Here is a 15,083-nt window from a genome sequence, read left to right on the forward strand (position 1 = left end):
CTTTCTTTTTCCTTTTTTTTTTTTATGTCATAGCTATGTCAGTTATTGCAAAAACTCCAGCCAAATAGCTGTGCTGGCAAAAACCCTAATGAAGGTGCTGTGATAGCAGCTAAAAAGTTTTCCCTCTGGTGCAGCTTTAATTCTGTTTGGGAAATTGATTTAAATTAAATCAGGCAAAAGAATGCTTTTGAGTGTATAAGCTCTGTCTCCTGTGAGGTTTTGCTGATAGGGTTGCACCAGCAAAACCTTTAAAGTGCACAGAAGCCCAAAGCAAGCAAGAACTAACTTGTGTCCTTAATGTGGTGACTTAAAAAAATAAGTTAAGTAATCAAAATCTTGATTGAAGAATTTTGAATGTAACTTTTCGTCTCGGAACCAGTTTTTAGCTTTGTCATGCAATTTAGAAAGGGCAGAAGTTTATATCTGAATGACTTGTCATTTCATAAGGCCCTGCATGTGATTGTGGTTTTTTTCCTCTTTTCCCCTTTGCAAATAAACAGAGCAATAGAAAAACTGAATGGGTTTCAGCTTGAAAACTATTCCTTGAAAGTTGCATATATCCCTGATGAAATGGCAGCCCAGCAACCTCCGCAACAACATCCCCAGGGAAGACGTGGATTTGGACAGAGGGGTCCTCCAAGGCAAGGGTCACCTGGCGCAACCACAAGGCAGAAACCACAGTCGGACGTTCCTCTACGGATGCTGGTTCCCACACAGTTCGTAGGAGCCATTATCGGGAAAGAAGGAGCGACAATTAGAAACATTACAAAGCAGACACAGTCCAAGTATGTTATTTTACAAAACTGTAATTGTAAGCTTTAATACGGTGTCCTCACCTCTCATGTAAAGGGAAACTTGTAAAGCTTCGCAACTAACCTGTGTAGTCAGAGAGCAAATGTAGATAACAGTAAATAGGAATCTTTGGCAAGATCTGTTTAAGGACTGGATTCTGTCCTTGACACATGTTCAAATACTAGTTGAGTTATTTCTCCCTTTTTTAAAAAAAAAAAAAAGAAATTGGGCAGTGCTGGTAGGATGGTACTTGGTGCTGGAGAGACTGCTTACAGATGCGATAAGGTTCTGCCACAAAAAGTGAAAGTAGAAGAGCTGTAATCTGTGGGACATACAGTCAGAGTGGTGACATAACCAAGTCTTTAAGCGTTTATTCTAGCTTTAGTTTAATTCAGGGCACTCTTAGGATTTACAAACGTTCTCATTTTGGGGTGAGGGGGATAACCTTCCTACTTCCCCTCACTACTCCTTACACCTCACCCCCACATATTTCTGGTGAACACGTTTGTTGCTATCAAGTTGCAGACCACACCAAAACACAGATCAAGGAAATGCACGGGAGGCAAAAAGCAAGCTGCTAAGTGACCTAAGAAGCCTAGAGCACGAGGGTCTAGAGATGCTGGAGGAGATTGGTTTTGGTGCGTGTTAAATCCCTGCCCACAAGGAAGAGCTCGGCGCAGAGGGAGGTGCGGATTGCATTCAGAGAATTCTTCTAGGGAACCCCTTAAGAATGGAGAGTGAAAGGTGCTGCCTTCAGCAGCACGCTGGCACGAGCCCCCAGCTCTGTATTTACAGCAGGCTGGACCTGGAAATGAGCTTTATGTGAGGGGTATGAGGGTGGGTGGCTTCAGTTTTGACAGTAGTTAATGAACATAAGGGAGTCCTCTCTAATTACATCCCCCATCCTCCCAACAAACAGGTGTCCCCCCCGGGATTATCATGATGCTCCTTCCAACCTCTCATTAGCATGTTGTAACCCAGGAGACTATTTGCTGTGTTTAACAACACAGGTTTAAGAGATTTGTGGTGTCCTGACAAGACTTGGTTGTAGTTTTCCTGTGGGTAACCAATTTTTCAGGTGATACCTAAACCGTCTAATTCTCAGATTATAAAAACCTTGGAAGATTGGCATAAGGAAAGCATTTATCTCTTAAAAGAAGGCTGGATAGAGCAGAAAAAAATCACAGGTTGCTAACTGTACAGATACATGACTTCAAGAATGATGTTTTCATTGGTTTGGGGATAAAAAAAGAAATGTCATCTACTTCCAGTTGCACCAAGGATTGCCGTGGGCTTCTTAGAAAACGCATCATGAAACAAAATGAATTTTCACTATCAGGAAGAACTGGAAAAATAAAGGGGCTTATTGAAAAGCAGCATGGTTGTTAAAGTTTGGAAACTGCTATGATTTGGGGGGAGATGTGAGGAAGCAAAAAAGCAGATGTGGAAAGAGGGTGTGATCTGCAGTTATTGGCAGACGACAAATAATATCTAAGGCATTGTCTTGATGCAGGCCGTAATTAATTCTCATTAAATTCCTAGAGCTACATAAACCATAGTGTAGATTAAGGCTAAGAGTTTTAGGGTGGTAGGGAGTGAGAGCTAGAGGAAACGTAATGTCAGGACAAATTTTAGGCTTAAAAAGCATAGAAAAGTAATCTTGAGGATGAATGCAAGTACTACAATGCTCTTCGCTAGCAGAGAAGTGCTAGGAAACTCTGCTGCTGAGGTCATGAAAAAAGACAAGATGGGGCAAAGCCTGACTGTACTGTAGCTGCACAGTTGTTATCAGTAGAGTGACGGGCCTGGTGATAAAAGTATTGGGAAACCCTGATGAAATGTTGTCTTCAGTGGTGTACCACAAATTGTCTATCTAACAAATGCCCTGAATATCTCGATGGGAGTTTAACTAGGAAAAGAGATCCCAGTGTGCACTAAGATGGCCTTTAGCTGGTAAAATCAGGATAGGAGAGGCTCTTTATAACACACAAAAATAGTATTTAGGAGATGTTCAAGTAGTTGTATACTTAGCAAAATTAAACCACTTAAATGTAGTCAGAGTTAGCTCAAAATAAATTAGTTTTATGAGACTTGGAAATATGCAAGGCTTACCATACAGTACCTGGTTACACTTAGTGTTTTTCTTTCTTTCAAGAATTGATATTCATCGTAAAGAGAATGCAGGTGCTGCTGAGAAACCAATTACCATCCACTCAACTCCTGAAGGCTGCTCAACAGCTTGTAAAATTATTATGGAGATCATGCAAAAGGAAGCTCAAGATACTAAATTGTGAGTAAAAGGAATTTCATTGTGGAAACGTTAAAAATTCTGAATTCTTGCTGACTCCATTGAAAGATGTAGTCTTTAAAAACTGTTAGCAAGTGAATCTTTGTTGCCACTATCCATATTTTAGTAGGTAAAGGAACTAAGACTTTTTTCCTTCTTTCAGGACAGTCTACTTGTATAATTAGCCCCAGCACACATCTACGTTTTCAGCCACTCTCTGGCTGTGATTTTGAGGTGAACTGGGGCAAATACTGAAGTTTCTTGAGCAACTAATAGCTTTTAATCAGAGTGAGCACAACAGGCTGTAAGCTCTCACTAAAAGCTTTAAAGGTATATTTCTTCCTTCCCAACAGCTCCTGCTACTTCAGTCTGAGCTTTATTTAGCAGCTATGTGACAGTGAAGCTGTAGGTAGTAGTGCCGAAACATGCATTGCACTTGGACTTGTTCTGTATCTAGTATAAACACATGTGAGTGCATGGGAGTTGTAGACATGTCTATGAAAATAAAAGTTATCCATAACATGCATAAAAACTTGCACTCTGCTCTCCAAAAGTCTCACTGTGTGTAACCTCCATTACAGTACAGAAGAAATTCCCTTGAAGATATTGGCACATAACAACTTTGTTGGACGACTTATTGGCAAAGAAGGAAGAAACCTGAAGAAAATCGAACAGGACACAGATACTAAAATCACGATATCTCCGTAAGTTTTCAGTGGCCTAACCTTTTGGTGAGATGTCTCAAACTGCAGCAGTGCTAGCAGTGGTACATTCAGGTACAGAGTTCTTACAAAAATATTATGTGTGTTTTGAAGGCTGAGATAACAGCCTTTCAGAGGCCTTTCCGTAACGTGGATTAAACTGTTACTTAAGCTCAGTTAAATTTAATGTAAACATTGAGTCTTCACTGTAAACTCAGTCAAGAGCAAGCCTAAAATAACATAAGCTATGTGGAGCCTGTGTTAAACTATATTTTAAGTGTCGGTTGTTTTTAACGTATTATACCATATGTAATGATGAGTGTTTGAAACTATAAGCCTGGATCAGTTGTGAGCTATGTGTGAAAATGAGTGAAACTAGTAATGCTTTAGTTTCTGGTATAGATTAAACTTTTGGACAAGAGGGAGGGAAATAAAACAAATGAATACTGAGAAGAGTATTTTTAGTAGCAGTTCTGTTCCTCTTGGCCACTAGCAGCCAAACTGTGATACATTGACTATATCTGCTTCAAAGTGTATCTGCTTTTGGTCTGTGAGCTTGTGAAGGTAACAGATCTGTTCAAATTTAGCCAATATTAAATAGGAGTTTCCACCTTCACTGGAAATCTGCAAATCACTGATTAGATCAAAATCTCTGTAGAAGCTTGGCTGTTGATAGTAGTTTTACCCTGGTGTAATATCTTCAGAGAACCTCCTGTTCTGAATAATGAATACTCTGGTGTGAACTTTCAGGTATTTGAGGGCATCCTGGACTTAGTCAAAAAGGGTGAGAATAAGTCTTAGGCTATTGGAAAGGGAGAAAGTTTGGAAGACAAGTGAAGATGTATGAAGAGGTGTGAATACATACAGGAGACCAAAAAGAAAGTGTACTGCAGAAAATAGCTCAAATGGAGGCAAGGAAGCTTAGAGTGAATGAGGTTCCTCAAAAAAAGGAAATTAAAAACTGGGTGAAACAACCCGAGACCTTCCTGAAGGTATATAAACATTTATGGAAGTAGTCTGAGGAAGCAAATCAATTGGAGAAAAAGCACCCAAGTCAGTGTGTTTCAAGAACAGATTTTGTAAGGCCAGCATGCTCTCCTAAATGTATTGGCATAAACATTTTGTTTGCAAACAGTACAGAGCCTGTTAATGTTATTTCTTAAAGGAAAAAAAAATGTACAGCGTAAACGGGATAATGGTCTTCATTCTGTGAAACCAACTTGTCTTTATTGATGATGACACAAATAACATATTGTCTGTAAACACTTGCAGAGTACTTTTTAATTTAGCAAGTTCATGGTTTACTTGCATTAAAATCTTGGCCTCAATATTATACTTGTCATGAAATAGCCCCATGAAGTCGCCTGGTTTAATTGGTATGTAAAGGAGAGCATATATACCCATTGATTCAACTAGTCTTTCTCCTGATCTCTTCATTTAGACTTTTTGGTAAGCTTGTCCGTAAAGTTAAAGTGAGGCAGCTGGTTTGGGAAAGTGTTTCATCTCTTCTTTGGGGTGTTTTCCAACACTGTCCTTCCTGAGGCAGGAACTCAGTGCTCGCACATGGAATTTTAAGAATTGCTTTGTGGATGCATTTCATCTTTGCTGCTGCTTAACTGAGATGCGCAAGTTGCCACTCTGCCTGCTGTGCAAGAAAGCAAGCCTCGCATGCTTCTTCCTCTCTCCTTCCTGCCATGGGCTTCCTCACCCCTCCTGCATCCTGCTCTGACCTTTTTTTTTTTTCTTTTTGTCTTCAACCCTTCAGCTCACCTTTTCTCAGTTTACATGGATATGCCATGGCTTCCCAGGCAGTTTCTTCCATTTTACCATAGGTCAGCATTTGTTACCTAACAAAGCACTGGTTTAATGCTGTAACCCTTTCATTTTCCCTGAGGATTTACTAGTGTTTTGCAGCAAATGATGACCTGTACACAGCTTTTGGTTTTCCCATTATGAGGATTTGGAGGCTCTTCTGCAGTTTCACTGAGGGTTGGGCTTTTTTCGCCTCCTTCCTTAAGGAATTTGCTATTGCTATCAAGGAAAGAAAGTTTCTTATGGTCTTTGTTTCTGGGATGTCTGAAGCCCTCTCTCTCTTGGTGAGGCTGGTGTGGAGCACGAAGCTGAATGGTGCCACACCGCTCTGCAGCTCATGTTCCTACAGAGCCTGATGGTTTCCATCTTGTGTTGCACCTAAGCACACCTCAACCATCTGATACCAAACCTTGCTGTGGTGATTTTTGTTGCATTTGCTGTGAGGACGGAGTTTCTCCAGATTCTCCGAGAACTGTGTTTGAGCCCTGTTAAGAATTTATACTATGTTCTTTGGAGGGCAAACTCAACATGCTTGGATGTCATCGCACTCAAATGATAAACCTGGATTACCCTCTGCTGTTTGCTAATTAACTGTGCTTCTCTTTCATTTGCAGATTGCAGGACTTGACACTCTATAATCCAGAAAGGACCATTACAGTTAAAGGCAGTATTGAAACTTGTGCCAAGGCTGAGGAAGAAATTATGAAGAAAATCAGGGAGTCCTATGAAAATGATATTGCTGCTATGAATGTGAGTTGTCTTGTGGCATGGGCCCTTTCTGGAACTAGAACCAAGGAAAGATTTAGGTGTGAGGGACCTCTGGAGGTCACTTGGCCCCAGCAGGGGGGTTGCTCAATATAGGGCCTGATTCAAAGATAAATGAGGTTATGTAGGAACTTGTCCCCTCTTGAACATCTCCATAGGTAGAAAGTCCACAGCCTCTCTGGGCAGCCTGTACCCTGTCTCACTGCTCTCATGGTGAAAATTTCTTTCCTAATATCGTGTCATAATTTCCCTGTTGGAACCTTTCTGTTGCCTCTTGTATTCATTTGCTGTGCTTAGGTGATGGTTTTTATTATTTGTTTATGTACATATGCTATTTTAATTAAGGCTTTTTCTGGTTTGTTTTGAGTAGGGGAACTGAGAAATTTATTTAGATTGAGGAAATGAATGAGCATTTCGCTTTTTCTTGTTGCAAAATGTATGTTTATGTACTATTGTGGTTTATGTACTCTAGTTTGTATATGTTTCTTAAAGTGATTCCCAGTCTCTTCATGTTAAAAGCATAATAACATATGGAAGAAGGATCTCTCCTGCTTTCAAAAGGCTTTATTAAGGTTTTTCTTGATATAGATGATAAAGGCATTTAGTTATTCAAAGACGATTGGTGATTATATAATAAAAACAACACACCTCGTTAGTTTGCTAACGTATTACTAATGCATATTGAGAAATGATTGAGATTTTTGATAAGCTATGAAGAGCTTTTTGTGTATGTATCCCAATCTTACGGTGTAAAATCAGACTAGAAATACTACTTCAGTTTACAGTAATCTCTGATTTTCAGGAAATGGCTGTTCTTCATGGTTTTCCTACCAGCTGGAGAGAATATTCTCCTTGCTTTTCCCCTCCCTCCCATACTATAAGCAAACTGCAGGACACAAACGACCCATGAGGACACAATAAAGTGTTTTATAGTGGTACATTTTTGCTTCATATAGTGAGCAGGAACATGGAGTGAGCTTGAGGCTGCTCTGCCGTTTGGCAAAGGTGTGGTAAGCAGAAAACTACCTCTGTTACTGGATGGATTTCAAGTTTAGTTTGTAGCGATTATTAGGGTAGTTTTTCAGTTGGTGAAGTTTTGGAGTTTTTCTGGTGTCTCACAACTGGCTTATTTTGATGGCCTGAGATGGTGTCTGTCTCTAGCCGAGGTATTTCTAAAGCATAGTCATGTTACCGGGCAATAATCTGGAAAAGTGAAAAAGGGTACTGACAAATTTTGTATCATGGACAACAAATGCTTCCTACCAGTGATGCTGCCACTTCTCCCAGGTGTGGTCAAGTAAGGGACATACAACTTTATTGTTGATGCCTTCCCAGCAAACTCTGGGGGTATCTTAGTTCATCTTTTGCATGGCACGGGAGGGAAAGGATATGGGAGGGAGGATGAGGTTAGAGTGGCGTATAGCCTCAGTGTATGAAAAGTCAGAGCTTGCACATGAGCTTTCTCTGTTTCTACAGGGCTGTCTTTTTAGTATAAAGACAAAAGTAATATATTATTTCTATGATAGTTTTGTTCACTCTGAAAGTAAACTGTACTATTGCCTGAATTTCTTCAGTTTGTCATGTTTCACTGATTAAGTTGTAGCAAGTTGTTGATTCCCAGCTGCTTTTCCTACTATGTGTTTTCAACATTTTTGTCTGTGCATATGCCTGGGAAATAGGTTTGAAGCAGAGTCCCTTGGGGTAACGGGGATGAAAATTTTTTAAAAAATAACATACTGACATCTTCTCAAAAGGTTTAATAGCCCATGCCAACTAGAATTTTGATTAAAGTTAATAACCAGGATTGTAAATCTTAACTCTTCTGCCATTGCAGCTTCAAGCACATTTAATTCCTGGATTAAATCTGAATGCCTTGGGTCTGTTCCCACCTTCTTCTTCAGGAATACCACCTCCCGCAGTGAGTGTTGCCTCCGCTGCTGCTGCTGCTTCATATCCACCATTTGGGGTAAGGGAAGTCTCTGATTTTGGATGGTTAGTGGATGGCGATACTAATCTGTACACTGCTGCTGTTCAAAACTAATCAGTTGCTGTATTTTTGCCAAATTACCTCAAAGTACCTCAAAGATCTGGGAGTGATATTTTAATAGCTGTGTTCTGTCAGTTTTCTGAATGTTGTCTGTCTTCCTGCTTACTTGCACACTGAAAATATTTCATGTGGCTGTGGTTGGGAGCAGGCATTCATTGGTCATTTAATGAAATGCTCAGTGAAACCAGAAAATGGTGTTTCTTAGAAAAATTAGATCCTGTTTTCTAGAGAACTTGAATTACCAGAGAAAGAAATCTCATCAAATGGAATTTAAAAAATGATGGAATTGACAATTAATAATTTTAGTCTGCAATTGTATTCCTGTTGATATAGAAGGAAGAAAAAAGACCTCATCATAAAGAAGGGATCTTTAGCTAAAACGTTGCTTTGAATGTAGTAGCCTTATAAACGCACAAGCCCTGTTAAGATGCAGTATTGCTAAATATATAGGATTTAAATTACATGGACTAATCTCCAGAAAGCTGTGACTTGCCACACTGCTCTCTAAGAAACGTGCAAAACAATTCAGTAGAATCTTATTCAAATCCAGTGCTGATTAGTAATCATAAAATGAGGTGTTTTACTATAGAGCAGAAGATAATGTGTTGTATCAGAAAGCTCCAGAGTCTTTCTGGAAAGAGGTGGTGCTCTGCTATTCAAGAAAAGACAACCTCATTCCACAGAGAAGGTGATTTTTAATCTCTCCTTCCCTGTTTCTGGTGGTGGTTGTTGTTAGCAACTCAGTGGAGGATGAATTTTCAAAATGAATTCTAACAAGTGGATGACAGAGCTTTACAAACTGACGTGGCTGACTTTGACCTCTTTGCTCAACAGTAACATCTAGAGAGCTAAGTCTGAGTCTCTTCATAAACTAGAAAAGTGCGAATGCAGTACAGCACACTGAACTTTATCAAATAACTCAAGTGGGTCTACATATATTGCACTAAAGGGAAGTTGTTGCCTAAATATTTTTCCCAGAGGAAGAAGCCAAGAAAATGTCACTGCAAGGAACAGGAAAAATTCCACACTTGTAGCATTGTTTGTGGGAATGAACAACTTGGGTGTTATGAATGTGTATAAACTATATTGAGTATAACAGTGGCTTTATCAGTAAAAAAGTGCTTCAATGAAAACTACAACGGAAATATGTTATACTCATTTATTTTACTGCTAATAGCAGTGCCTCTATTTATGACAAGCAAAGTCTCCCTCCTCCCCCAAGTCCCTCTGCACTTTGATTAGAGTGGCAGACAAACTAAAAAAATACAGATTTCTCCTTCATTATATTGTATAAAATGCCATCTGTGGTAATGGATTGCCTCAATTTATTTTTTTTAAAGAGAAACTAGAGGTGATTCGTTAACAGTATATCACTTTCTTTACTTTAGTGGTAATGAAAAGTGTAGCTTTTTCTTTCTTTTTATTCCAGATTTGCAAACTGCTTTGCTATTCTTGAGATTCATGTTGTAAGCCTACAGTTCTGTTCCTCACTTGGTTTATTTTCATTTCTTTGCCACTTTTTCCTTTTGTTGTGGTTCTTTGTTGCTTTTGCTTTAAATATGCCCCTAAACAGTGCTGAATTTGGTGATTTCAATCTTATTCCTGTATGTCCTGCTGTTGCTGGTGCACTTTTATCCCCCCTCAGATGCACCTTTTTTGGTCTGCTAGGATCTGTGGCAGTTCCCAGGTTTCTGGAAATAGGATAGTGGCAATACCTGGAAAAAGGCATCGAGGAACAAGTCTGATTGTGTAGAAGTGTGGAAACTTTGCAGCTGGAAGGACCACACTGTCTGAACTCTCTCTTGCTCCTGTTCATGCTGTTTGCTCAGTCCTCTGAATAAGCTCTTGTTCCAGTCTAGATGTATGACAAGCTAACATGCAAAAAGAAGCGATAAACTCAAAGATTCAGAGGATAAGCTCCGGCTTTTGTGGAGGTTGGAGGTGGTATAAGACAGCTTCTGAACCTGATACTAGGGGCTTCTGAAACAAATGCATGAACAATTAAAACTACCTCACCTTTTCCTACTTACATGTGACCTTATCTGGAAAAGAGCGGGTGGTTCTGTGGGCTTCAGGCAAGTGAGCCCCTTGGATTACTTGGAGTAGGTGTCCTTCTCTGAGGAGAGGAAAACAAGGAAAAGTAGGAGTGTATCTTGTAATGGATGCAGTTTTCCAGAACACAGGTTGTTGTAGTTTTTTTGGTTTGTTTTTTTTTTAACTTTATTGGACAAAGACTTTTAAATCTCGTTTGTGTACAAAGTTAGTTTCTGTAATTTGAGTTTTACTCCTATACTTTTTTTTTCCTCTAGTAGAACAATTTTTAAGACGATGATTAAATGGAGTATTGGGGCATGTAGAAGTAGAAAGACCAAAAGAAGGGCTGGCTATAATTTGAAGAAAAAATGGAAACAATTTGAAAGGCTAAAGGTAACCGCAGAGGGGCATCTTGGAGAGCTCATAAGAGGTTTAGAAAATAAAATAAAAATCTATGTGAGCAAAAGAGGCTTCGGGGAAGGAAGTTGTTAGGAACAATAATGAAGAAATCACAAGGAGACTTTTTGTCCACTTACCTTTGAGCTATTCATTAACAATTTCCGTGTTTTGGCAAAAGTGTTTGGGCATCCTGAGTCCCTTTACCTTGTTTTGAGTGGATGTCCTTGTATGTTTGGGAGCACTGGTTAGCCAGCATCGAGGACATCCCTTTCAGACAGCTGAAAATCCTTTCTGAAAACACTGCTGGCATCAGGGTATTAAAGTGTATCCTGCTGCTCTCTTGCTTATTTTTGTCAGTGCAAATTTTGCCTTCTGCTCAGGGCTAGACGTGGGTGGCTCTTCCCTGTCTCGTTTGACTGAGCAAAGGTGTGTCCTCAGCAATTTCAGCTACACTGTCAGGGGCCTCTTGGCATCTAAAGTCATTGAAGTCCTCTTGTGAATGTGTGCTTACAAACCATAATAGTGAGCTTTGGGACCCCACTATAATGTGCCTGAGGGTTATGAAGCTTTTGTTTGAATATCTTTGAATGTATGGACCCTTTCTTTACCTTGTGGGGATGGACTCACAAATGGTCAGAAGAGGTAGGTGGGTGAGCTTTGGACATTCATGGAAGAATCTCCATATGGAGCTGATCATTCATACATACTGTTTTCTAGTGATGAGGTGTTGCTGTGGCTGTGTGTAGGGCTTGCTCCCAATGAAACTGAGGTGTTATCTTACTTATTGAAACAAGTGTCTGTCACATTCCTGATGCTGCTTTTTTATATGGGTGTAAAGAGAAAAATCTGCATAGTCAAGAGATCTCAGATTTTGTTACACTGCCAGAGCCGAAAGTTACAGGTCTGAACACCCATATATATACAGCCATAGCCAAGTATTCCTAAACCTAAGTATTCATGAGCTTGGGACTAAGTAGATAGGTTTAGCTGTGTTAACGTGAGATGTGTGATGCTTCATCCTCTCCCTCTTCATGCAAAACTTTAAGGCATGTTTGACAAGAGCATAATCACTGTTCTCCAGCTGTTTCAGGAATAGTCTGGTCTCACAAACTTCGGACATGGCGATGTTATCAAACACGGGTTTGCATTCAGCTCCTTGGACTGGGCCATGTTCAAGAGAACAATTTCCATGTGACTGAGATATCTCATTCTCTGTGGTCCGTCTCCATGATGGTTCACACTGGTATATAACACCAAAGTCTTACTGCATAGACCCTCACCTAATTTAATTTAATGAGATGCAGTTTCTGTCTCACTAAGAACCTGGTTGTTGCTTTACCATTTTGTCCTGGCAGTAGAGTCCATACAGGAAGGCACAGGCTGTCCTTGGTACCTGTCTGTTTAGAGATATCAACATGCATGTGTGTGACATGTCTGCTGCATGTGGCTAACTGTCTGAGCACCACATCTAGTGCAGGCTAACTATTCTTTTTTTTTTAATATTTATCTACTGCTAGCGACAATTCATGATGTTGCAACTGTATAATTTATTTGCAAAGTCCAAGCTCTGTTTGCCTGTTTAAAGCCCTCATTTTGTGTAGTCATTTAAAAGACATGCAATGGAATTGCATATTGTGTTTCGATTCCTGAATTTTCCTGTCTCTAAGATCTGTAGATTTTTCTCTGGCCTCCTAAAAGACAAATAAAGTGGAATAAGTGGGAATTATTGAAATGTTTTAAGGTTTGAGGAAAAAGTAGGAGTTAAAAATTCTTTTTATTGTCAAAAGGGCATGATTTAACTCTTATGATTCTGGTGATACGATAATGTGGTTTTTTTGGTGGTGCTTTTTTTTTTTTTTTTAAATGAATGTGTGCCCTTGTGACCATACGAAGGACCAGTAGCCTTTCAGTGCTTATTTGTAGCTAATGCATCCAGCTGCTTTTGGGCCTGGAGAACTACCACTTTCTGTTTATTGTTAAATCTTTCTCCTTAACTCTGCACTTAAATGCTTGCGTGTGTTGTAGTTCTGACACAATTGCAAATAGTTTTGTTAGTCTGCCCACTGTCACTTGTAATGAATGTCATGAGCTGAGCACCTGTGTGTAGAATTGGGATTTGTATGAAGAGGAGAGTAAGATTCTGCAAGAGTGAATATGCCCCGTGCTTATGTTTTCCAGATGATATGTTGCTACAAAAAATGTCTAAGAAAGTATCTCAGCCAAACTGCTTCAGATGTAGTGTTGTACTACTCAAATCTGTTTTTATGAAGTTGTTGCGTCTGTCTTCTGAACTTTGGGGAGAATATGCACACACTTGTCTCAAGAACAGAAGTTTGTTCTCATGCAACACTGAAGACTTTAAAACTCCAAACAAACCAGAAAGCCTTGTCTTAGAGTTCAACTGTGTATAGTCATGCAATTAAATACACCTGGCCCATCTACTGGGGTTAAGTGGGTTGCACCTTTCCTTTTATAACTGAAACTTAGCATGTTTAATTGTACATCTGACTGCATTTCTTTTGCAGCCCTTAGCTCTGAAATTTGGCATCCCAAGGGTATGGGACACCCCAAGGGTAGGGGGAAAAGAGTGGAAAGATCATCCTGCCCTTGAATGTCCTGAGGTAGGGCAGTAGAATTAATTCTCTGTTGCATGACAGATGTACTCAAACATATAGGAAGGTGGGAAGTAGACAGCTTTCCTCCACAAGAGAAGTTCATGCCAGCTGCTCTCCTGCATCTGTAAGGTCCTGTAAGAGACAGCTGAATGCCTGCGGTGTGAAGCTCACAGTAGGACTGCTTTCTCTACTGGTCTTTTTGCACACCCAGTGTAGCTTCTTGAAGCTCTAACCTCAAAATGCACTCTTTCTAACTTTTTCTTTAGCCTCACAATTAGCTTTCAGGTTATGTGATATGCATAGAGGCTTCCAGGCGCGGGGGCGGGGGGAAAGGAAAAAAAAAAGGTAGCTTTCTACAGTAAACAAAACCAAGAAATCAAACCACCTTTCCGATGACAAAAAAAGTCTTGTACAGCTAGGCTGATAGGTTGCTTTCCTTTATTCTTTTTGCCATCTCTTGAAGCTTTTTGTTGCAGGTGAGGAACATGCCAATGGAAAACTTTCTCCTTAGAAGATGTTGTGGTCAAGAAAGAGATTCCTTCTTTATTCTCCAGTAATTTTCTTAAATAAAAGTAAAGAAGAGATCTTCTATATCGCATAGATGTAAGAGAAGAAATAACTGTATTGTGCTTTTGGCAGGAAAGAAAAGTAATTTAAAATGAAAAAATGCTTCATTGAGGGCCTTCATTTGATGCCCTGAGCATAGATGAGAGACAAGGAAGAGGAAAAACTGTCCTATGTTTCCAGGTACTTTGACTCTTACTTGGTAGAGTTGGGCTCCATTGGATGTCTGGGTTTGATAGGATTAGCTCATGACAGTGTTACGTCTAAACTACCCAGGGATAGTAATGTATGTACACCTATAACGTGTGTAGTCACAAATGGCTTTGCCTGAATATGTCTAGCTTGTTAAGCAGTAGATGATTTTGTGAGGAGCTGTCCTACAGCCAAAAGAGGATGTGGTTTTGGGGGGTGAAGAAGGATTTGCCAGTGTTTTTACAAAATATCAGTGAAATGAAAACCATACATGTGTGGCACACACAGTCTTGAGGAGGGCACTATAGGACAACAGCATTGTCTGAAAAAAACATTGCTAGCTAATTAGACTTTTTTTGAAGATTGTAACCTCAGTACCTTGAATATACCTTTCCTCCTGCTTAGTTTCTTAAATTCATTAATGACGCATTTTTGACAACTAAGAAACTTGCTCCATGGTGCATAAAACAGGGATTTTTCTGCCCTGTGGAGAAAATGGTTGGTCCTCCCACCGCCTCAAAGTCTCCTGCTCCTACCATGCTGTGTTGGCAGGGACCCATGTCCGGAGTAATCAGAAACTATTCTGCCTCTGGTGATGGACTGGCCCCCAGTGAGGGAAGCAAATACACAATTGGCACCGTATGATGTACAAAGACCTGGCAAGTAGACAGCTGGTATTTCTTCCGAGGTGTTGAAGCCTCTAGTTATCCTTAATAGCTCTTTTTACAGTTCTGAGGTTGTTGTAATGCAAATAGCATCACTTGCTAACTAGTAATGCACACTTTTAAAAATAAAAATGGTTTCTTCCTCACTGCAGGTTTGAATACTTCTAGTGGTACTTGTAGTTCCTTGGGACAAAAGATGAGAATGTGTAT

The 15,083-nt window shown here is 39.8% G+C and overlaps 1 protein-coding gene across 1 annotated transcript in view; it reads left to right on the forward strand.

Annotated features, from left to right (window-relative positions):
- IGF2BP3 (insulin-like growth factor 2 mRNA binding protein 3) overlaps positions 1–15,083 on the forward strand; it is a gene marked incomplete at its 5' end in the record, with an annotated part of 45,554 nt that overhangs the window by 8,547 nt on the left and 21,924 nt on the right. The window contains 5 exons of the mRNA XM_010297170.1: positions 501–785; positions 2,948–3,082; positions 3,661–3,783; positions 6,207–6,342; positions 8,192–8,323. Of these exons, the coding sequence (XP_010295472.1) occupies positions 501–785; positions 2,948–3,082; positions 3,661–3,783; positions 6,207–6,342; positions 8,192–8,323 (811 nt within the window). The remainder of the gene's footprint in view (positions 1–500; positions 786–2,947; positions 3,083–3,660; positions 3,784–6,206; positions 6,343–8,191; positions 8,324–15,083) is intronic.

This window comes from Phaethon lepturus, unplaced genomic scaffold (genome assembly GCF_000687285.1).
Source record: "Phaethon lepturus isolate BGI_N335 unplaced genomic scaffold, ASM68728v1 scaffold9571, whole genome shotgun sequence".
Lineage (NCBI taxonomy): Eukaryota > Metazoa > Chordata > Aves > Phaethontiformes > Phaethontidae > Phaethon > Phaethon lepturus.